Source organism: Pan troglodytes, chromosome 8, assembly GCF_028858775.2.
Source record: "Pan troglodytes isolate AG18354 chromosome 8, NHGRI_mPanTro3-v2.0_pri, whole genome shotgun sequence".
Lineage (NCBI taxonomy): Eukaryota > Metazoa > Chordata > Mammalia > Primates > Hominidae > Pan > Pan troglodytes.
Window position 1 is genome coordinate 55,078,915 of NC_072406.2, and position 26,099 is coordinate 55,105,013.

At 35.2% G+C, this 26,099-nt stretch overlaps 1 protein-coding gene and 1 pseudogene across 1 annotated transcript; both read right to left on the minus strand.

The window, feature by feature from the left end:
- On the minus strand, positions 16,911-17,387 carry PANTROV1R-PS245 (vomeronasal 1 receptor panTroV1R-ps245 pseudogene; annotated as a pseudogene).
- LOC134807101 (putative zinc finger protein 355P) lies at positions 17,390-26,076 on the minus strand. Its single transcript, XM_063781245.1, has 2 exons — positions 26,021-26,076; positions 17,390-23,761 (listed from the first exon to the last, which is right to left on the minus strand). The coding sequence occupies exon 2, from the start codon at positions 22,042-22,044 to the stop codon at positions 21,601-21,603; it is 444 nt and encodes a 147-aa protein (XP_063637315.1). The 5' UTR covers positions 22,045-23,761; positions 26,021-26,076; the 3' UTR covers positions 17,390-21,600.
- Positions 26,077-26,099: the final 23 nt, after the last annotated feature.

Here is a 26,099-nt window from a genome sequence, read left to right on the forward strand (position 1 = left end):
ACTTCCAAGTGTATACTTAGAGTGCTTTGAAGCCTATGGTAGAAAACGAAATATCTTCGTATAAAACTAGACAGAATCACTCTCAGAAACCACGTTGTGATGTGTGCGTTCAACTCACAGAGTTTCACCTTTCTTTTGATAGAGCAGTTATGAAACACACTTTTTGTAGAATTTGCAAGGGTGTATATAGAGGGCTTTGTGGCCTATGGTAGAAAAGGAAATATCTTACCATAAAAACTATACAGAAGCATTCTCAGAAACGAATTTGTGATGTTTGCATTCAACACACAGAGTTCAACATTCCTTTTGATAGAGCAGTTTTGAAACACTCTTTTTTTAGAATCTGCAAGTGGATATTTGGACCTCTTTGAGGCCTTCATTGGAAACGGGATTTCTTCATATAAAGCTGGATAGAAGAATTCTCAGTAACTTCTTTGTGTTGAGTGTATTCAGCTCACAGAGTTGATCCTTCCTTTAGATAGAGCAAATATGAAACTCTTTTTGTAGAATTTTCAAGTGGAGGTTGAAAGCGCTTTGCGGCCAATGGTAGAAAAGGAAATATCATCGTATAAAAACTAGACAGAATCATTCTCAGAAACTACTTTGTTATATGTGCATTCAACCCACAGAGTTTAACCTTTCTTTTGATTGAACAGATATGAAACACTCTTTTTGAAATATCTGCAAGTGTGTATTTAGAGGGCTTGTGGCCTATGGTAGAAAAGTAAATATCTTACCCTAAAATCTAGACAGAAGCATTCTCAGAAACTAATTTGTGATGTTTGCATTCAACCCACAGAGTTCAACTTTACTTTTGATAGAGCAGATTTGAAACACTGTTTTTGTAGAATTTGCAAATGGAGATTTAAAGTGCTTTGAGGCCAATGGTAGAAAAGGAAATATCTTCGTATAAAAACTGGACAGAATCATTCTCAGAAACTACTTTGTGGTGTGTGCATTCAACTCACAGAGTTTAACCTTTCTTTTGTTAGAGCAGTTTTGAAACACTCTGTTTGTTAGGTCTGCCAGTGGATATTTGGACCTCTTTGAGGCCTTCGTTGGAAAAGGGATTTTTTCTCATAAAACTAGACAGAAGAATTCTGAGAAACTTCTTTGAGATGTGTGCATTCAACTCACAGATTTGAACCTTACTTTCTAAAGAGCAGTTTTGAAACACTCTTTTTGTAGAACTTGCAAGTCCATACTTAGAGTGCTTTGAAGCCTATGGTAGAAAACGAAATATCTTCATATAAAAACTAGACAGAATCACTCTCAGAAACCATGTTGTGATGTGTGTGTTCAACTCACAGAGTTTAACCTTTCTTTTGATAGAGCAGTTATGAAACACACTTTTTGTAGAATTTGCAAGGGTGTATTTAGAGGGCTTTGTAGCCTATGGTAGAAAAGGAAATATCTTACCATAAAAACTAGACAGAAGCATTCTCAGAAACTAATTTGTGATGTTTGCATTCAACCCACAGAGTTCAACTTTCCTTTTGATAGAGCAGTTTTGAAACACTATTTTTGTAGAATCTGCAAGTGGATATGTGGACCTCTTTGAGGACTTCGTTGGAAACGGGATTTCTTCATATAAAGCTAGACAGAAGAATTCTCAGTAACTTCTTTGTGTTGAGTGTATTCAACTCACAGAGTTGAACCTTCCTTTAGATAGAGCAGATTTGAAACACTCTTTTTGTAGAATTTGCAAGTGGAGATTTAAAGTGCTCTGAGGCCAATGGTAGAAAAGGAAATATCTTCGTATAAAAACTAGACAGAATCATTCTCAGAAACTAATTTGTGATGTGTGCATTCAACTCACAGAGTTTAACCTTTCTTTTGACAGAGCAGATATGAAACATTCTTTTTGTAGAATTTGCAAATGTGTATTTAGAGGGCTTTGGGTCACCCAGGCTGGAGTGCAGTGGCACAATTTCGGCTCACTGCAAGATCCGCCTCCTGGGTTCACCCATTCCCCTGCCTCAGCCTCCCAAGTAGCTGGGACTACAGGCACCCGCCATGAAGCCTGGTTAATTTTTTGTATTTTTTAGTAGAGATGGGCTTTCACCATGTTAGCCAAGATGGTCTCGATCTCCTGACCTTGTGATCCACCCGCCTTGGCCTCCCAAAGTGCTGGGATTACAGGCATGAGCCACCTCCCCTGGCCCAACTTTACTCTTTATTGTCAAACTTACAACCATCAGATACTCATGTACACAGAATAAGAAAAATCAACTTTTTTTCCTTGAAGGCAATGTTTCATCTTGTATTTTGTAATATCTGTTCCACATTGCTGTGACAATGCTGTTGAAGTGCACCTTCCTTCCTTCACCAAAAGATCACCAGTGTGAATTTGAATAGATGGTCACTGGAGGGGACCAGCGTGGCACACTGGGTTGAATTGTCTCTTTGCTTTTCAGGCAAAGTGGCTTTGAAAAGACTGAAAATAAAGTGACTGCTGATTAAGCAGATGGCTTGCCATGTAAATAGGACAATTGTTTGAAAATCACATTGCATGAACTACAACTATTAAAGTGTGAAATGCATGATGCAAATATTGCACAAAAAAATAGAATGAAGATGATGAATATAGTCAAAAAAGACAGCCAAACTCCATTTTAGCAATAAAGTAAAATATAATCTACTATCAGGGGAAGGTAACTTGAAGTACTTGAGATGTTCTTTAATTTAAAAATCCAAAAATATTTTTAGCTTTAGTTACTATAAAAAATGTTTAAGCATTTTCCATTAGAAATAAAATTTCAATTTCATGCTTTGTCAGTTTAGTATCCCTAAATAAATAGAAAAGAGTAAAATATCACATACAAAAAAAATCAACTTCTTTGGTAATAAATCAGTTCAACTGTCAGACCAAAACATAGTTACATTGTACCCAATGTCCTGCTGGCCAATTTGATCAAATGCCACTTCCTTATCACTAAGAGAGATGCAAAGATGTAGACTTTATATTGAGTGAGACAGGTAAGGATTACTAGGAGCTAGATAGTTGTTTTACTAATCAAGGTCGATTTTCATTACTATTTTGTCTCTATGTTAATTAATGGTCTTGATTCAAGAAAATTTTTTTAAAAACTCATCTCAGTCAGGCAAAATATTAACAAAAAGGCATAGAAATGAAGGCATTTAACACAGTCATAGTTTACATTTTAAAATTAAAATACTTCTAGAAATAACAAAAAAAGAAAAAAGACAGATGTAAAAACAAATGAACTTAATTTTTGGTGCAAAGCACTCATTACTAAGCCTAACACAAATATTTTGGTAAAGGCTTTCTAACACTGACATTCTTCTCATGACTTAAAAGTGCCACTAATTTTACTTTTGACATATATTTAGTTTTAATATTAAAAGCTAAAAGGAGACTATTATTTTATTTATAATTTGTGGTCTGCATGTACATCATCATCCACTGAGTCGACTAAAGTTTCTGAAAGTTTCAGAAACAGTAACATAAGAATACTTTTTCCGGCCATGCACGGTGGCTCACGCCTGTAATCCCAGCACTTTGGGAGGCTGAGGTTGGGGGATCACCTGAAGTCAGGCATTCGAGACCAGCCTAATGAACCTGGGGAAACCCCATCTCTACTAAAAATATAAAATTAACGGCATGGTGGCACATGCCTGTAATCCCAGCTACCCCTTTAATGACCACATGTGAAGTTTCTTTTGAACTAATTTCAACTACCTGTTTTTATTGCTTTTTTTGGTCCTATTAGAAAAACATTAAAGTTCCTGTTACTACAAACACAATCTATTCAAATCTAAGCATACTGCTTATCTTAAAAGATCTGTAGGCTTGGAATTATGGAAATCCTATTTTCCATTTAAAATACTGCTTTTCAGTAAGCCAAATGGGGCAATTGTGGCTCATAATCATGTTATTAAATATTAATACCATCATCTAGATGGAACTTTTAGTTATCTGCATGTTCAAATAGTTTTCACTTATAATAAGTCAGAAACTATAAAATTTTATAAACTATAAAAATAAACTAAAAATATATTTATCAATGTGTTTTTTTCAGTTTTAAAATACTTAGCCTCAGGATTATTTCTAGTTGACATAACACTAGATTTCAGATGATGTGGATGTAGAAACTAGAAACATCCTAGTTGACTCTGCTTCACTTTCTGCCTTCATTTAGCACACAAACATAGCAGCACCAACGAAGGCCAGCAATGCTACCCCTTTTGAAAAACACACCAGTGCCCTTCTAGGGAGAATATATGTGTGAAAAGATTCATCTGAAAGTCATGCCATCTTCTTTTTGATTTCCAGACTTATATATGACAAATAATACAAATAAAAATTTAACAGTGCCATATAATCAGAAAATTATTCTAAAAATTCCTTCTGACACATTATTCTTTTTCACCAAAATGGCTGTGATGAAATGATTGCCTTTGCAGGACTGTTGTCTTAAATAACCAATACTCCCGTTTCATTGTTCTTGAACTTTAACCATAATGCTTTCATGCTTTTTCAAGAAATTTTATTTCCTAATTATGTCACTTAGGTATGATTACCATAGCTTCATATTTTCAAAATTGGTTCTAAAAAAACTTAAACCACTGACCATCTTTTTTTCCCAAAGGAGTAGAGTAATAAATAAACACTATCATCTAGTGTACTGTAAATAGATGAAAAATAAAGATGTAGAGCTGGCGTGTCCAATCTTTTGGCTTCCCTGGGACACACTAGAAGAATTGTCTTGAGCCATACATAAAATACACCAATGATGATTTTAAAAATCACAAAAAACTCATAATGCTTTTAGAAAGTTTCTGATTTGTTTAGGGCTGCACTGAAAGCCATATTGGGCCACATGGAACCTGTAGGCCATGAGTTGGACAAGCTTGATGTACAGTCATTTATTTTAGCTGCACACTCAAGACTAAGGCCGAGAGCTTTCAGAGAAAATAGCTTATAGGGTGTCAGGAGACCTGTTATAGAAACATTCACCCCTATGTCTAAAGGGGACAAAATTCTATGTCTTCCACCCTTAATTCCAACCATTAACCAAAACTGGAGAAATCTAACATGGCATTATATCACAAAGTATTTTATTATTTGTATTTTGGATTCAAGAATACACGTGCGGATTTGTAACATAGGTATACTGCATGACGTTGAGGTTTAGGCAATTAATAATCCCATTGCCCAAGTAGTGTACATTATACATGACAAGTACTTTTTAACCCTTGTAACCCTTCTCCCTCCATTTTGGAATCCTTAGTGTTTATTGTTCTCATCTTTGCTTCCATGTGTACCCAATGTTTAGCTTCCACTTAAAAGTGAGAAAATGTAGTATTTGGTTTTCTGTCCTGTGTTAATTTGCTTAGGATCATGACCTTGAGCTGCATCCATATTGCTGCAAAGAGTATTACATGATTCTTCTTCAGTGGCTGCATAGTATTGGATGGTGTGTAATTACCTAATTTTTAAAATCCATCTGAAGATTTATGAGCACATGGTTTCATTCCATGTCTTTACTATTGTGACTAGTGCTGCAATAAACATACGAGTGCAGGTGTATTTTTGGTAGAATAATTTATTGAGGTATACGCCCAGTAGTGAAGCTGCTGGGTCAAATGGTAACTTTAGTTTTAGTCCTTTGAGAAATCCCCAAAATGCATTCTACAGGAGGTGAACTAACTTGCATTCCCACTAAGAGTATATCAGGGTTCTCTTTTCTACATAATTTTAACATTTTTTTTTTTACTTTTTAATAATAGCCATTCAGACTGGGGTGAGATGGTATCACATTGTGGTTTGGATTTACATCTCTCTAATCATTAGAAATGTTGATCAATTTTTCATATGTTTGTTGGCTGCTTTTTTTGTCTTTCTTTTAAATGTATATGTTCACATTTTTTGTCAACATTTTTTCTTAAATTCCTTATAAAACGTATATATGTTATTTATTGTATGCAGTTTACACATATTTTAGCCCATACTGTACATTGTCTGTTTATTTTGTTAATAGTTTCTCTTGCTGTGCAGGTCACAATTTTTAACTTTTATTTTTGTTGCTTTCACTTTTGAGGATGTAGTCATTAATTCTTTATAGAGACCAATGCCAAGGAGAGAATTTTCTAGGTGCTCTTCTAGGATTTTCATAGGTTGAACACTTACAGATAAGTCTTTAATGTATCTTGATTTAATTTTCTGTACCATGGAAGTAGGTGTCGAGATTTCCTCTTCTGCATATGACTAACCAGTTTTTCCAGCACCTTTTTTTGGGTAGGGAGCTCTTTCCATTTGTTTTTGTTGATGCTGTCAAAAATCAATTAATTTTAAGAGTTCAGCTTCATTTCAGTGCTCTCTCTTCTGTTCAATAAGGGTGTGTGTGTGTGTGTGTGTGTGTGTGTGTGTGTGTGTGTATCTGCATCCATATTATATTGGTTACCATAGCTTGTGGTAAAGTTTGAAGTTTGGTAACATAATGTCACCAGGTTTATTCTTTTTGTTTAGTATAGCCTTGGTTTTTGAGCTTTTTTGTTTTCATATAAATTTTAGAATAGTTTTTTGACTAATTTTATTTAAAAATGGCATTGGTAGAGCGATAGAAATAGAAATAAACTGTCGATTGTTTTGGGCAGTATGAACTTTTTAATAATTCTAATCCATTAGCATGAAATACTATTCCACTTACTTGCACTGTGTCTGATTTCATTCAGTAGTGGTTTGTAGTTCTTCTAGTAGAGATATATAACCTCCTTTGTTTAATGGATCACTATTTTATTTTTTGTTTCTGGCTATTGTAAACTAGATTGTGTTCTTAATTTTGCTCTGTTTAAGTGTTACTGGTGTATAGAAATGTTCCTCATTTTTGAATGTTGTTTTGCTTTTTGTTGTTGTTGCCCTGAGATTTTGCAGAAGTCTTTTATTAGGCTTCAGAGTCTTTTAGAGGAGTCTTTGAAGTAGGTAGACAGTTATATCATCAGTAAAGACAGATAAGTTGACTTCCTCTTTTCTTATTTGAGTGCTTTTTCTTTCTTTATCTTGCCTGATTGTTCTGGTTAAAACTTCCAGAACTATGTTGAATAGGAGTGGTGAAAGTGCACATTCTTTTCTTATTTCAATTTTTAGGAAGGATGCATTAATCTTTCACCTGTTCAGTATGATGTTGGCTGAGGATTTGTCCTATATGGCTGTTATTATTTTGAGGTATGTTCCTTCAATGCCTAGTTTTTTGAGAATTTTTTTCATAAATAGATATTACATTTTATTAATTGCTATTTCCACATCTATTGAGATAATGTGGTTTTGTTTTTTAATTATTTTTATATGTTGAATCACATTTATAGATTGCACATGTTAAAACATTCCTGCATTCACAGAATAATGTCCACATAGTTGCAGTGAAATAACTTTGATTTCTTGACTCAGTTTGCAAGCATTTCATGAATAATTTTTGGGTCTGTATTCATCAGGGATATTGGCCTGTAATTTTTTGTGTGTGTGTCTTTACTAGGTTAATATATCAAGATGACAGTGATATTATATGATAGAATTAATTAGGATGGAGTCCCACTTTGATTTTTTGGAATAATTTCTGTAGAATTACAGCCAAATCATTTTTGTATATGTGATAAAATCATGCTATGAATGCATGTGGTTTAGTACTTTTTATAATTGGTAGATTTTTTTTATCACCAATTCAATTTACTTACACATTTTTGGTTTCTTGAAGACTTCTGTTTATTCCTGATTCAGTCTTGGGAGGTTGTATGTTTCTAAGAGTTTATTCATTTCCTCTAGATTTTCTAGTTGGTGTGCACACGGATATTTATAGTAGTCTGCAAGCATCTTTTGTATTTTTGTGGGATTGGCTGTCACAACTGTAACATTCAAATAGATGCATAATGAAAGTGTAACAAAATTCAATATCTCCTCATAATAAATCTCTTGAACTAGTTATAAAATAAATGCAATTCAAGGTAATGTCATTAACAACAATGCACACCTAACAGCATACTAAATAAGGAAAAACTGTAAGCCTTTTCTCTAAGAGCTAGAACAAGACAAGGATGTCCAATTTCTCCAATCTTTTTTTTTTTTTTTTTTTTTTTTGAGATAGAATCTTGCTCTGTTGCCTAGGCTGGAGTGCATTGGTGCAATCTTGGCTCACTGCAAGCTCTGCCTCCCAGTTTCACACCATTCTTCTGCCTCAGCCTCCTGAGTAGCTGGGACTACAGGTGCCCGCCACCAAGCCTGCCTAATTTTTGTATTTTTAGTAGAGACGGGGTTTCACCTTGTTAGCCAGGATGGTCTTGATCTCCTGACCTCGTGATCCACCCACCTCCGCCTCCCACAGTGCTGGGATTACAGGTGTGAGCTGCCACGCCTGGCCCAATTTCTTCGATCTTACTGAACATAATACAAAATGACCAAGACAGAAAAAATATTCAATAAAATCAAAGAAATCTTAAATAAAATGAAGAAGATAAATTATAGTTTCCTTGCAGATGATATAATCTTAAGTATAGAAAAACCTAGGACTTCACAAAAAATTATTAGAATAAACAAATTTGTTAAACTTGCAGGATCCAAAATCAACATTAAAAAATTCCGTAATACTTCTATATACTAACAATAAAGTATCTGAAATTAAAACCAAAAAACAATCCTATCTACAATAATTGCAGTAGTAACTATACTTAGAAATGAATGTAACCAAAAAGGTGAAAGATCGGTACATTATAATCTTAAAAAAAAGAAGTTAGAAAATAAATAATATTCAAACAAAAAGATATTTTTAATTCATAAATGGGCACGATTAATATTGTTAAATATCTGCATTACACAAACTGATATACAGATATAATAAAACTTCTATTAAAATCCAGTTAAATTCTCCATAGAAGTGTTTTTAAAAAATCTAAAATGTATATTGCCCCACAAAAGACCTTGAATAGCTAAGAAAATCAAGCAAAAAATGAAAAATAAAAGGCTGAAGGAATCACTCTGACTTTTAAATGTCCAACAAAGCTACAGTAATCAAAACAGAGTGTTACTTGCATAAAAATGGACACATAGGCCAATAGAGCAAAAGAGAAAGACCAGACATAAATTAATTTATTTACAGACAACTGATTGTAAATAAAGATGACAATTTAAAAAAAAAGTCTCTTTTATACATGATGTTGAGAAAATATATATCCACATGCAAAATAATAAAATCAGACCTTCATTTCACACCATATATAAAAATTAACTTAAATTAGATACTTAAATGTGAGACCTGAAAATCAAAAACTAAGATGAGGAAATATAGAATGAATGCCCCATAACATTGGTCTGGGCAGTGACTTTTGGGTTTAACCTCAAAATTTTAGGGGGAAGTAGACAAACCAGATTTCTTAAAATTAAGAAGCTGCTGCACACCAACAGATACAATCAGCAGAATGACATAAGTGAAAAATGGAAGAAAATATTTGCAAATTATACATGTGAAAAGCAGTTAATATCAAAAATACATAAGAAACTCAAAGGACTATACAACAAAAAACAAATAACCATTAAAAATAAGCAAAAGGAAGATGGCCGAATAGGAACAGCTCCGGTCTACAGCTCCCAGCTTGAGCGACGCAGAAGACGGTGATTTCTGCATTTCCAACTGAGGTACCAGGTTCATCTCACTAGGGAGTGCCAGACAGTGGGCGCAGGCCAGTGGGTGCGTGCACCCTGCGCGAGCCGAAGCAGGGCGAGGCATTGCCTCACCTGGGAAGCACAAGGGGTCAGGGAGTTCCCTTTCCGAGTCAAAGAAAGGGGTGACGGACGCACCTGGAAAATCGGGTCACTCCCACCCGAATATTGCGCTTTTCAGACCGGCTTAAAAAACGGCGCACCACGAGACTATATCCCGCACCTGGCTCCGAGGGTCCTACGCCCTCGGAATCTCGCTGATTGCTAGCACAGCAGTCTGAGATCAAACTGCAAGGCGGCAGCGAGGCTGGGGGAGGGGCGCCCGCCATTGCCCAGGCTTGCTTAGGTAAACAAAGCGGCAGGGAAGCTCCAACTGGGTGGAGCCCACCACAGCTCAAGGAGGCCTGCCTGCCTCTGTAGGCTCCACCTCTGGGGGCAGGGCACAGACAAACAAAAAGACAGCAGTAACCTCTGAAGACTTAAATGTCGCTGTCTGACAGCTTTGAAGAGAGCAGTGGTTCTCCCAGCATGCAGCTGGAGATCTGAGAACGGGCAGACTGCCTCCTCAAGTGGGTCCCTGACCCCTGACCCCCGAGCAGCCTAACTGGGAGGCACCCCCCAGCAGGGGCACACTGACACCTCACACGGCAGGGTATTCCAACAGACCTGCAGCTGAGGGTCCTGTCTGTTAGAAGGAAAACTAACAAACAGAAAGGACATCCAAACCGAAAACCCATCTGTACATCACCATCATCAAAGACCAAAAGTAGATAAAACCACAAAGATGGGGAAAAAACAGAACAGAAAAACAGGAAACTCTAAAATGCAGAGTGCCTCTCCTCCTCCAAAGGAACGCAGTTCCTCACCAGCAACGGAACAAAGCTGGATGGAGAATGATTTTGACGAGCTGAGAGAAGAAGGCTTCAGACGATCAAATTACTCTGAGCTACGGGAGGACATTCAAACCAAAGGCAAGGAAGTTGAAAACTTTGAAAAAAATTTAGAAGAATGTATAACTAGAATAACCAATACAGAGAAGTGCTTAAAGGAGCTGATGGAGCTGAAAACCAAGGCTCGAGAACTACGTGAAGAATGCAGAAGCCTCAGGAGCCGATGCGATCAACTGGAAGAAAGGGTATCAGCAATGGAAGATGAAATGAATGAAACGAAGCGAGAAGGGAAGTCTAGAGAAAAAAGAATAAAAAGAAATGAGCAAAGCCTCCAAGAAATATGGGACTATGTGAAAAGACCAAATCTACATCTGATTGGTGTACCTGAAAGTGATGCGGAGAATGAAACCAAGTTGGAAAACACTCTGCAGGATATTATCCAGGAGAACTTCCCCAATCTAGCAAGGCAGGCCAACGTTCAGATTCAGGAAATACAGAGAACGCCACAAAGATACTCCTCGAGAAGAGCAACTCCAAGACACATAATTGTCAGATTCACCAAAGTTGAAATGAAGGAAAAAATGTTAAGGGCAGCCAGACAGAAAGGTCAGGTTACCCTCAAAGGGAAGCCCATCAGACTAACAGCGGATCTCTCGGCAGAAACCCTACAAGCCAGAAGAGAGTGGGGGCCAATATTCAACATTCTTAAAGAAAAGAATTTTCAACCCAGAATTTCATATCCAGCCAAACTAAGCTTCATAAGTGAAGGAGAAATAAAATACTTTACAAACAAGCAAATGCTGACCGATTTTGTCACCACCAGGCCTGCCCTAAAAGAGCTCCTGAAGGAAGCGCTAAACATGGAAAGGAACAACCGGTACCAGCCGCTGCAAAATCATGCCAAAATGTAAAGACCATCAAGACTAGGAAGAAACTGCATCAACTAACGAGCAAAATCACCAGCTAACATCATAATGACAGGATCAAATTCACACATAACAATATTAACTTTGAATGTAAATGGACTAAATTCTCCAATTAAAAGACACAGACTGGCAAGTTGGATAAAGAGTCAAGACCCATCAGTGTGCTGTATTCAGGAAACCCATCTCACGTGCAGAGACACACATAGGCTCAAAATAAAAGGATGGAGGAAGATCTACCAAGCAAATGGAAAACAAAGAAAGGCAGGGGTTGCAATCCTAGTCTCTGATAAAACACATTTTAAACCAACAAAGATCAAAAGAGACAAAGAAGGCCATTACATAATGGTAAAGGGATCAATTCAACAAGAGGAGCTAACTATCCTAAATATTTATGCACCCAATACAGGAGCACCCAGATTCATAAAGCAAGTCCTGAGTGGCCTACAAAGAGACTTAGACTCCCACACATTAATAATGGGAGACTTTAACACCCCACTGTCAACATTAGACAGATCAACGAGACAGAAAGTCAACAAAGATACCCAGGAATTGAACTCAGCTCTGCACCAAGCAGACCTAATAGACATCTACAGAACTCTCCACCCCAAATCAACAGAATATACATTTTTTTCAGCACCACACCACACCTATTCCAAAATTGACCACATAGTTGGAAGTAAAGCTCTCCTCAGCAAATGTAAAAGAACAGAAATTATAACAAACTATCTCTCAGACCACAGTGCAATCAAACTAGAACTCAGGATTAAGAATCTCACTCAAAGCCGCTCAACTACATGGAAACTGAACAACCTGCTCCTGAATGACTACTGGGTACATAACGAAATGAAGGCAGAAATAAAGATGTTCTTTGAAACCAACGAGAACAAAGACACAACATACCAGAATCTCTGGGACGCATTCAAAGCAGTGTGCAGAGGGAAATTTATAGCACTAAATGCCCACAAGAGAAAGCAGGAAAGATCCAAAATTGACACCCTAACATCACAATTAAAAGAACTAGAAAAGCAAGAGCAAACACATTCAAAAGCTAGCAGAAGGCAAGAAATAACTAAAATCAGAGCAGAACTGAAGGAAATAGAGACACAAAAAACCCTTCAAAACATTCATGAATCCAGGAGCTGGTTTTTTGAAAGGATCAACAAAATTGATAGACCGCTAGCAAGACTAATAAAGAAAAAAAGAGAGAAGAATCAAATAGACGCAATAAAAAATGATAAAGGGGATATCACCACCGATCCCACAGAAATACAAACTACCATCAGAGAATACTACAAACACCTCTACGCAAATAAACTAGAAAATCTAGAAGAAATGGATACATTCCTCGACACATACACTCTCCCAAGACTAAGCCAGGAAGAAGTTGAATCTCTGAATAGACCAATAACAGGAGCTGAAATTGTGGCAATAATCAATAGTTTACCAACCAAAAAGAGTCCAGGACCAGATGGATTCACAGCCGAATTCTACCAGAGGTACAAGGAGGAACTGGTACCATTCCTTCTGAAACTATTCCAATCAATACTAAAAGAGGGAATCCTCCCTAACTCATTTTATGAGGCCAGCATCATTCTGATACCAAAGCTTGGCAGAGACACAACCAAAAAAGAGAATTTTAGACCAATATCCTTGATGAACATTGATGCAAAAATCCTCAATAAAATACTGGCAAACCGAATCCAGCAGCACATCAAAAAGCTTATCCACCATGATCAAGTGGGCTTCATCCCTGGGATGCAAGGCTGGTTCAACATATGCAAATCAATAAATGTAATCCAGCATATAAACAGAGCCAAAGACAAAAACCACATGATTATCTCAATACATGCAGAAAAAGCCTTTGACAAAATTCAACAACCCTTCATGCTAAAAACTCTCAATAAATTAGGTATTGATGGGACATATTTCAAAATAATAAGAGCTATCTATGACAAACCCACAGCCAATATCATACTGAATGGGCAAAAACTGGAAGCATTCCCTTTGAAAACTGGCACAACACAGGGATGCCCTCTCTCACCGCTCCTATTCAACATAGTGTTGGAAGTTCTGGCCAGGGCAATCAGGCAGGAGAAGGAAATAAAGGGTATTCAATTAGGAAAAGAGGAAGTCAAATTGTCCCTGTTTGCAGACGACATGATTGTTTATCTAGAAAACCCCATCGTCTCAGCCCAAAATCTCCTTAAGCTGATAAGCAACTTCAGCAAAGTCTCAGGATACAAAATCAATGTACAAAAATCACAAGCATTCTTATACACCAACAACAGACAAACAGAGAGCCAAATCATGAGTGAACTCCCATTCACAATTGCTTCAAAGAGAATAAAATACCTAGGAATCCAACTTACAAGGGATGTGAAGCACCTCTTCAAGGAGAACTACAAACCACTGCTCAAGGAAATAAAAGAGGATACAAACAAATGGAAGAACATTCCTTGCTCATGGGTAGGAAGAATCAATATCGTGAAAATGGCCATACTGCCCAAGGTAATTTACAGATTCAATGCCATCCCCATCAAGCTACCAATGACTTTCTTCACAGAATTGGAAAAAACTACTTTAAAGTTCATATGGAACCAAAAGAGAGCCCGCATCGCCAAGTCAATCCTAAGCCAAAAGAACAAAGCTGGAGGCATCACACTACCTGACTTCAAACTATACTACAAGGCTACAGTAACCAAAACAGCATGGTACTGGTACCAAAACAGAAATATAGATCAATGGAACAGAACAGAGCCCTCAGAAATAATGCTGCTTACCTACAACTATCTGATCTTTGACAAACCTGAGAAAAACAAGCAATGGGGAAAGGATTCCCTATTTAATAAATGGTGCTGGCAAAACTGGCTAGCCATATGTAGAAAGCTGAAACTGGATCCCTTCCTTACACCTTATACAAAAATCAATTCAAGATGGATTAAAGATTTAAATGTTAGACCTAAAACCATAAAAACCCTAGAAGAAAACCTAGGCATTACCATTCAGGACATAGGCATGGGCAAGGACTTCATGTCCAAAACACCAAAAGCAATGGCAACAAAAGCCAAAATTGACAAATGGGATCTAATTAAACTAAAGAGCTTCTGCACAGCAAAAGAAACTACCATCAGAGTGAATAGGCAACCTACAACATGGGAGAAAATTTTTGCAACCTACTCATCTGACAAAGGGCTAATATCCAGAATCTACAGTGAACTCAAACAAATTTACAAGAAAAAAACAAACAACCCCATCAAAAAGTGGGCGAAGGACATGAACAGGCATTTCTCAAAAGAAGACATTTATGCAGCCAAAAAACACATGAAAAAATGCTCATCATCACTAGCCATCAGAGAAATGCAAATCAAAACCACTATGAGATATCATCTCACACCAGTTAGAATGGCAATCATTAAAAAGTCAGGAAACAACAGGTGCTGGAGAGGATGTGGAGAAATAGGAACACTTTTACACTGTTGGTGGGACTGTCAACTAGTTCAACCATTGTGGAAGTCAGTGTGGCGATTCCTCAGGGATCTAGAACTAGAAATACCATTTGACCCAGCCATCCCATTACTGGGTATATACCCAAATGACTATAAATCATGCTGCTATAAAGACACATGCACACGTATGTTTATTGCGGCATTATTCACAATAGCAAAGACTTGGAACCAACCCAAATGTCCAACAATGATAGACTGGATTAAGAAAATGTGTCACATATACACCATGGAATACTATGCAGCCATCAAAAATGATGAGTTCATATCCTTTGTAGGGACATGGATGAAATTGGAAACCATCATTCTCAGTAAACTATCGCAAGAACAAAAAACCAAACACCGCATATTCTCACTCATAGGTGGGAATTGAACAATGAGATCACATGGACACAGGAAGGGGAATATCATACTCTGGGGACTGTGGTGGGGAGCGGGGAGGGGGGAGGGATAGCATTGGGAGATACACCTAATGCTAGATGACGAGTTAGTGGGTGCAGCAGCGCACCAGCATGGCACATGTATACATATGTAACTAACCTGCACAATGTGCACATGTACCCTAAAACTTAAAGTATAATTTAAAAAAAAAAAAAAGAAAAAGAAAAAAAAAAACTGTTCCTGTATATTTATTTGGGGATATTTCTACACTTTTTCTACTGGTTCCTTTTTTGTGGTTTTTCTTCTCCAGAAAATAAAGAAGTAATGTTTAATTATCTGAATGAATTTTAGCAGTATTACATATATTTCAAAATATTAACCTGTCATTTCTATTTGTTTTATATGATTTTATTTGTTTAGGGATAATTCGTATTTTGATTATATTGTTTATATGCCTGAACACTTAGTTACTTTTTATTTATTCATTTAAAAAATCCTCAGACGAGTTATCTGTTTTTGATTTGGTTCCTGTACTTGTTTATTCATGGGCATTTTATAATTTTTCTAATCACATTAAATGGAATCTTGTCTTCTAATATGTGTTCGAAATTGTTCTTTAAACAGAGAAATGCTACTTATGTTCTATATTTAGTAGCCAGAAAGGTTAATAAATTTTTATTTTCGGTGTCTAACAAAAATAAATAAATAAATAAAAATAAAAATAAAAATAAGCAAAAGATCTATATAAATAATTTTCAAAGAAAGACATACTTATAGCTTGGCAGATAGATGAATATGGCTCAAAGTCAATTATCATCAAGGAAAGGCAAACCAAAACAACTCTAAGATATAAACTCACTCCTGTTAGAATGTTTAAAAAAATTGTTGGTAAACTTGAAAAAAGAGAAAGAGGAAAGCTTTCACACTGTTTGCGTCAATGTAAATAAAAACAGCCATTATGAAAAATAGAAATTTTGCAAAACAATTAAAATCTAACATGTAATTGAACTACTGGATATCTATCACAAAACAAATGAAACTAGATTGATGAACAGACATCTGCAATTCTGTTTGTTGCAGCACACTTTACAGAAGCCAAAATATAGAATCAACATATGTGTCCATCGTCCAATGAGGAAATACACACACTATGGTGTATATATACAATGGAATACTATATTTTAAACAAAAAATCTTATTTTTAATCACAAAGATAAACCTAAAGGACACTATAGTTGTTGAAATAAGGCACGGAAAGGTTAATATCTCATAATTTCACTCACATGTGGATTCTACAAAACGTATATTGATTACATAATTACAGTTGGATAAGAAAAATAAGTTCAAGAGATTATAATGCATGTATTGTGTTTCTGAAAAAATGCTAAGACAGTAAATGCTGTCTTCGCACCAAAAAAATAATAACTATGTGAGGCAAAGCATTTGACAATTACCTAAAATTAGGCATTGACAATGTATATTTACTTCAAAATACTATTTTACAAAATAAATACATATTTTACCAGTGAATTTAAAAATATATTTATAAAAACTATTAAAAATGACAAAGTTTCAAATTCTGACTCTGTGTTTTTGTCATAAACCTGTCTGAATAGTATGAAAGATACATAGTTTTTGTGCTGTTTTTTCACCTAGTCAGTCATGACCATATGAACTCTAATATTTACCACCATGTTTTTGGGACCCAGCACAGAATATGGGAGAAGCCAATGTACCTTAGGGCTTTTACTTTGAGCTTGGGACACCTGGAGTTTCTGGTGCTGGTGGTAATGATAGGGAAGACACAAAAAGGGCAGGTATTGCTGTGGTTCACATGATTAAACCACTCTGAAGAGAGTAAATAAGTTTGCATCCCAGATCACTGAAGAAATTTTTTAACTCAAAAGATGACATGATCCTTAAAATTTTTCCAGATAAAATGACCAAGGAGTTGACAAGTTAGGTGACAAAGAATGAAACATCTAAATTGTAAACTGCACCCAATAAAAAAGTACATTATACAAGTGTGAGAAATTCCTCAAGATTTTAACGTTAATATGGAAAAGATTATTTCACATGTGAAATCCACAGGTGTCATTCTATTATTTTTGAATATTTAACATTCACACCAAAATAAAAGATTCTGAATGAAAACTTAAGTTGAGCTGTAAGTATGTAATAAAAAATTTAACATTCTCCACTTACCATTAACTCTTCTAAAAGTTTAATTTCTAAGACGTATCTTCTAACTAATTTTATATTTTCCACATATTGTTAATTTTTTTTTTTTTTGAGATGAAGTCTCACTCTGTCATCAGGCTGGAATGCAGTGGCACGATCTCAGCTCACTGCAGCCTCTGCCTCCTGGGTTCAAGCGATTCTCCTGCCTCAGCCTCCTGAATGGCTAGGTCAACAGGTGCATGCCACCATGTCCAGCTAATTTTTGTATTTTTAGTAGAGATGGGGTTTCACCATATTGGCCAGGAAGGTCTCAATCTCTTGACTTAGTGATTCTCCCACCTCAGCCTCCCAAAGTGCTGGGATTACAGGCGTGAGCCACCACACACAGACTGTGTTAAAATTTAATAAAAGTTTGGTTTTACAAAGACAAGAAATTCTGACTGATTTATTCCTCTCACCTGTGAACACCGGATGCCTTTTATCTCAATTAACGGATCTGAAAGTTACATTGACAAACTTCTCATCAGAACCTACAAAGTACTGTGTGAAATGACATGGCACAAAACAAACAGCAATAAAAATGTTGCCATAACACAAAGAAGAAAAAGGAGGGCTGTGATGCATACACAGTTGGGATAAACATAAGTAGACACAAAAACAAAACTAAAGATAATCAGAAAATAAGAAGAATGTCTCTTTAAATTCAGAAAGAGTCAGTTTTGCAGCATAACAACAATGTCCTCTCCACATACAGAATCGATTTTATTTCTTCACCATGCATATTTCTTTATCTTTACTTGGAGCTACAAACTAACTCCAGCAGAAATATTTATGGCCAATAATGGTGCCTCTATTACAGCAAGCATTGTGTTTGCTACATTTACATATCAAAATATCTTTGTGACTTATGAAGCCTCCCTAGTATTTACCTAAACAAATTGGCTGAATGAATAAATTCACCTATGTCAATTATAAAGAGTAAAAGGAACAATAAGGAAACTTAGCTTACACAGGTTTCTCCAATTAAAATAACAAAATGGAATGTTCTAACTAAATGAAATATAAGTTGGTCAGATGCAGTGGCTCATGCCTGTAATCCCAGCACCTTGGGAGGCCGAGGTGTGTGGACCACGAGGTCAGGAGTTCAAGGCCACTCTGGCCAGTATAGTGAAACACAGTCTCTACTAAAAATACAAAAACATTAGCTGGGCATGGTGGCACATGCCTGTAGTCCCAGCTACTTAGGAGGCTGAGGCAAGAGAATTGCTTGAACCCAGCAGGTGGAGGTTGTAGTGAGCTGAGATCCCACCACTGCACTCTAGCCTGGGTGACAGAGCAAGACACCATCTCAAAAAAAAAAAAAAAGAAAAAAGAAAGCAACAAAAGAAATATAAGTTAATACACTCATTGTGAAATAACATTGAAAAATTATTTTGCATGCATTACTAAATTTTATAAAAATTCTTAGAATACCTGAGCAACTCACATAATGAATACTTAATAAATTATAAACACAAAAAATATGAAAAAAAATATCAGTCTACCATGAGTACCAGGCAAATTAAAGAAAGAATTTGCATGGAAAGATTTGGAAACACAGTCCGTAAGACTTCACAGTAATTAATTAAATAAAATGCAGAGAATACAGATATTATTCAAAATCACTGAGGTTTCTGGTTTTCTAGTGAATGATTTGTCCACTTTATTAAAGTGATATTTTGTTCCAATATTGCTTGTCTTCTGAAAATAGGTACACTCACACACAATTACTTGCCCCACAATTTTCTTACACCTAATGTTTATCTTAAGAGTAATATATTTGTATATTTAGCATCATGTAAGTAAAAACTAACAGTCTGTATGAGTTTACAGGCAGAGAGGCCACTTGTTCAAAATATATATGACAAATTTTTTAAAATATTCATTCAGGACTTAGAAATGTGAGATTTCTTATTATACTACTATGTAATTATTATCAAGACCATAAAAAACCTCTGTAGCAAGTAATAATTTACTTGTACATTTTTAGATAACTAAAAATGTTTAAATGGATTGTCTGTAATACAAAAAAAATGCATTAGGTAATGAATACCTCATTTACTCTGATGTGATTACAAATTGTATGCCTGTATGAAAATATTCTATATATGCCATAAATAGGTAAACAATATTATGTTCCTACAAAAATTTAAAACGTTAAACAAATGTACATTTTACCCATTGAAACAATACTCTTAAACTTTTCAGTTTAATGCCACAGGCAAAAGAGATTGCTAGAGAGGTCATTCTACTATGTTACCATCTTTTATCTACATCTTTAATACAGTGGGATACGTTAAAGTTGGTGACATAACACTTTACTAAATGCACGTCTTAAAAAGTTTAAAAGTATTTCGTTTAATTTAAAAGCTATCACAGTCTTATAAAAGAATTTTAAAATTCCCTACATTTTATTACATAAAAGTACAATTGGTAAAACAATTTACTACTAAAACTCAAAGTTTTCCTCTCACTATAATGCAGAATATTACTCTAAACACATAATTCATGCATCACATGAACAATGTTAAAAGTCAGCCATAAAGAGCCTCTCCAATCAGATTTTCATTATCATCTTACATTTTAATATCCTTACTCTTCCATGGAAAAATTAATGAATGATGCCTACCTAATAAGAAAGGAATCTCTCAGATTTCTGATGCAACAGAAATTGATGACATGCTTTTACACAAACAACAGGAAAAAAGGAACAGCATGAAGCAATTTTACACTTGAATTACCTACTTGCTTTTCAAAAAATTTACATTTTTTTCAAGGAAAAACGTATACCTTGAATGTAATTATAACTCTCCAAAAAATAACCTTCCACTCCTCTTAAACTTATATACAAATAAATTATCCAACAGTTTTAGCTTTGGATTACTTTCTTTACAGAACATTCTGATTTAGTGTAACGTCTTAAGTGCCAGTGCCTTAGTTCTCCCTACTGTGAATTTTCTAAAGTTTACAAAGACTTAATTTTGACTAAATATTTTTACACATGTATTCCATCTGCAAAAATATATTTTATTATAAACTGTGTGGTGTTTTGTAAGCTGTAGTTTCTGAACAAATGTTTTTCCACATTTATTACATTTGTATGGTTTCCTTCAACATAAATTCTCTGATGCCAAACAAGTTTGAGTAATTCCTTTAGAGTTTTCTTCTAGTGTAAAATCTGTACATTATATAGGGCAAGTAAAGGTATTACAACCCTCTTTATATTTGTAATGTTTGTCTCCAGAATACTCTTTTTTATTTTAAGGGTTTATATTTTCCAAGGTCTTTCAACAGTAATTACATTTATAATAATTTTATTAAGTATGAACTTCCTGATGTTGACTATGATGTGAACAGATAGAAATGGCTTTTCCACACTCTGTATAATTTTTCAAGTATAAACGCTTTTATGTGCCATAAAGTATGAGCATGTTAGAAGTTTTGACACATTCTTTGTTTGTAGAGATTTTCTCCACTATCAATTATTTTACCTACAGTAAGATGTGACAACCATTTAAAGGGCTTGCCACATTGTTCAGTTTTCTGAGGTTTCTCACTGGTATTTCTCCAATGCTTAGGAAAGTTTGAGGTGTATTCATAAGCTTTGCCAAACTTCCTTAGGTTCATAGGCATAATCTTTAGTATGAATTATGGCTGGATATATTTGAGCAATACTTAAAAGATTTTGCCACAGTCTTCCGATTTGTATGATTTTTTTCCAGTATGAATTCTCATAAGTTTAGTAAGGCTTAAGGACTGGTTAAAGGCTTTCCCACATTCTTTACATTTGTGGGATTTCTCTTCAGTATGAACCCTCTTATGTTAAGTAAACTTGAGGAACAAGAAAAAGTTTTGCCACATTCTTGACATTTGTAGGGTATCTCTCCAGTATGAACTCTCTTATGTTTAGTAAAGCTTAAAGACCAGTAAAAGGTTTTGCAACATTCTTCACATTTCTGGATTCCTCTCCAGTATGAATTCTTTTATGTATAGTAAGGCCTGAAGACTGCTTAAAAAGCTTTGCCGCATGCTTCACATTTGTAGGGTTTCTCTCCAGTATGATTTCTCTTATGTTCATTCAGTTTTGAGGAGTGTTTAAAGACTCTGATACATTCTTCACATTTATAGGGTTTCTCTTCAGTATGAATTCTCTGATGTATAGTAAGTTCAGAGGACCACTTAAAAGCTTTGCCACATTCTTCATATTTGTATGGTTTCTCTTCAGTATGAACTATCTTATGCTTAGTAAGGCTTGAGGAACAGTAAAAGCCTTTGCCACATTCTTCGCATTTGTAGGATTCCTCTCCACTATGAGTTATCTTATGTTCATTCAGGTTTGAGGATTGTTTAAAGCCTTTGCCACATTCTTCACATTTGTAGGATTCCTCTCCACTATGAGTTATCTTACGTTCATTCAGGTTTGAGGATTGTTTAAAGACTGCCACATTCTTCATATCTGTAGGGTTTCTCTCCACTATGAATTATCTTATGTACATTAAGGTCTAAAGACTTCTTAAAAGCTTTGCCACATTCTTGACATTTGTAGTGTTTCTCTTCAGTATGAACTATGTTATGTTGAATAAGGTGTGAGGAACAGTAAAAGGCTTTGCCACATTTTTCACAATTGTAGGGTTTCTCTCCAGTATGAATTCTCTTATGTATAGTAAGGTTTGAAGACACTTAAAAGCTTTGACGTATTCTTGACATTTGTAGTGCTTCTCTCCAGTATGAACTATCTTATGTTTAGTAAAGCTTAAGGACCAGTAAAAGGCTTTACCACATTCTTCACATTTGTAGGGTTTCTCTTCAGTATGAATTCTCTTTTGTATAGTAAGGCCCAAAGACTGCTTACAAGCTTTGCCACATTCTTCACATTTGCAGGGTTTCTCTCCCGTATGAATTCTCTTGTGTATAGTAAGGTTTGAAGACCACTTAAAAGCTTTGCCACATTCTTGACATTTGTAGGGTTTCTCTCCCCTATGAATTATGTTTAGTAAAGCTTAACAACCAATAAAAGGCTTTACCACATTCTTCGAATTTGTAAGGGTTCTCTGCAGTATGAATTCTCTTATGTAGAGTAAGGCCTGAAGGTTGCTTAAAAGCTTTGCCACATTCTTTGCGTTTGTAGGATTTCTCTCCAGTATGAGTTCTCATATGTTCATTCAGTTTTGAGGATTGTTTAAAGGCTTTGCCACATTCTTCAAATTTGTAGGGTTTCTCTCCACTATGAATTCTCTGATGTATAGTAAGGTCTGAAAACCACTTAAAAATTTTGCCAAAATCTTTACATTTGTAGGGTTTGTCTCCAGTATGAACTATGTTATGTTGAGTAAGGCCTGAGGAACAGTAAAAAGTTTTGCCACATTCTTCATATTTATAGGGTTTCTCTCAAGTATGAATTCTTTTATGTTCTTTCAGTTTTGAGGATATTCTAAAGGCTTTGCCACATTCATCACATTTGTAGGGTTTCTCTCCCATATGAATAATCTTACGTATAGTCAGGTTTGAAGACTACTTCAAAGCTTTGCCACAGTCTTCACATTTGTAGGGTTTGTCTTCAGTATGAACTATGTTATGTTGAGTAAGGGTTGAGGAATAGGAAAAGGCTTTGCCACATTCTTCACATTTGTAGGTTGTATCTCCAGTATAAATTTTCTTATGTTTATTCAGTTGTGAAGATTGTTTAAAGGCTTTGTCACATTCTTCACACTTGCAGGGTCTCTCTTTAGTATGAATTCTCTCATGTATAGTAAGACCTGAAGACTGCTTAAAATCTTTGCCACATTCTTCATGTTGGTAGGGTTTCTCTTCAGTATGAATTATCTCATGCTGTCTTAGGTGTGAGAACCTGTGAAAGAATTGGCCACATTCTTTACATTTGAAAGGTTTCTCTCCAGTATGTCTTCTCCTAAGTCTATTTGAATTTGAAAATTTCCTAAAGACTTTCACACATGTATTACATTGAAGTATTTTGCTCTGAGTAACCAACAAACATTGGTTAAGTCCATTATAACCTCCTTCCTGCAACTTAGATGCATTCAAACTTTTACAGCCTTTTCTTATTTGTAAATTCTCTTGTCTACATTTCTCATATCTTCTCAGTATCACTTTTTGAAATGAATTTTTTATGTTCTGATCTAGCCAAAGGTCTTGGGTGAAATGAGAACACAGCTGAAAGAAATAAAAATAAATTATCTCAGTAGGCCCATGTGAATATACAAATCTATTGTTTACAAATCTAATACATAAAATTATACAAAGTACATTAGAAACATGGCATAACAAAAATACCACAGGTCCTAATTCTTTTATAGACTTATAACAAAACTCTACTGACCAAAATGTCCTTATGGAAAATCTAGAAATGAGTTAAGTGTGTTCAGTGTACCAGGTGAGCAAAATGCCACAAGCCATACTGAATGGATAGAAAAGTTTGTTACATTTCCCCAACACCTTTCCTCCTCCATAATGCAGCATGGCACTTTTAGAAGTAAGCTGCAATGTCTGGCATCTTCCTCAATAAAGGAAAAAAAAAAACTGGCTCATGTAATTTTACTTCTGGCTTCTGGACACTTTTACAGAGACTTGTTTCTGTCTCCAATGACAAAATGTACTGAAAGAAATGATGGTATACTTTGAAATAACAGCTTGAGTCTGCTGAGACCAAAGGTAAATGTTACAGCAACCAACTACAGTACCACAGACATGAAATATGTATAGGAAGTAATTACAGACTGTTTAAGAAACACAGGCAAACCCCTTTAACTGAGTAATCAACACAAAATTCCACACATGACAAATCGTAACATATTTGATAGGCTCCCAGAATCTCTAGTTGAGACACTTGGTTTCAGACTATGTTAGGACAACACCGCATTATAAAGATTGTGACACGTAGCTGTTTGTTAATGTCCAAATCTCAACCAAAGAGTACAATACATACAAAATATTACAGTGACATGGCCTAAGTAAAAAAAAAAAAACTTAAAACTGTCAGAAAACAACCATGAAAATAAAGATGTACATATTAATTTTAAAAATTTAACCTAAATGGGAATACAGGTAACTAAACAAAATCAGAAAAAAACAGACTATCAAGGAAAAGATGAAAAATATAATAGAAATTATGGAAGTAGAAAATACAGATAGAAATAATGACTGAGGCCAGGTGTGGTGGCTCATGTCTGTAGTCCCAGCACTTTGGGAGTTTGAGGAAGGCAGATCACTTGAACCTAGGGAGTTCAAGTTTAAACAGGGAAACATGGCAATGCTTCTCCTCTATAAAAATTAAAATTAGTCAGGTGTATTGGCACACACCTGTGGTACCAGTAAACGGGAGGCTGAGGTAGGAGGATCACGTAAGCCTAGGGAATCCAAGGCTGCAGTAAGCTGCAATCATGCCACTGTACTCAAACCTGGGTGACAGAGCAAGACACTGTCTCAAAAAGTTAAGAATACCTGAGAAATTCTCAAAAGTAAGAAAATAAATAAGGTTGTAAAAATGAAGAAGCTCAACATACTAAAACTAGGAAACACACAGATACATAACAAGACATGCAAAGCAAAGTTCCCAAAATCACAGACAAAAAGAGAATCTCGAATGCTGGAAAATACATAATTATGGTTCTATGATATAACCAGTGACTCTTTCAACAAAAACCTTGCAGGCTAGAAGGAAATTGTGTGCTATAGTCAAAGCCAAGTGAAAAATAGCTTCTGTGTAAGAATAATATAACCAGAAAAACTGTGCTACAAAATGAAGAAAAAGTAAAGACCTCTAAAGATAACCAAATGTGGAAAAATTATATCAACACTACATACGCCCTACGAAAAATGCTGAGAAGAGTCCTACTACTAAAATTATATGATGCTAAAAAACAAAACTATCATATAAAAATAGATAGCTTTCTGGGAAGGATATAAAGATATGCAAATATTATACAAAAAAATCCTGTAGCATTATCATAATACCAAAAAATGTTTTATTTAATTATTCTCTAAAATTTAAAGATAAAAGCTAAAAATAATAATGAACATCTGTTAATAAATATATAACATAGTTATGTTTAGTGACATCAATAACTTTGAGGACAGATGTAATAAGAAATAATTTGTGCATGAACCCGAATTTAAATTTCACCACTTCAAAATATATTGTTGAAATTTTAAGAGATTTTTATATAATCCTGAAGGCACCCACAAAGAAAATGTCTGTATAGATACAAAAAAGGAAATAAGAAAGAAGTGACAGCCTATCCATACAAAAATCAAAAAGACACAAAGGAAGATAGAATGAGAAACAGACAAGCAATAATCATTAAACAATAAAATAACAATAATCTTTGTCTTCAGAAAATAAATATTTTAAAAATAGACTTTCCAATCAATACACATATATTGAATAGAGGGATTATATAAAATTTTATATACCAAGATCCAACTTGCCGTTCTTCAAGAGTCACTTGAGATCTAGTAGTGAAATCGGCCTGAAAGTGGCAAGTGGAAGAAG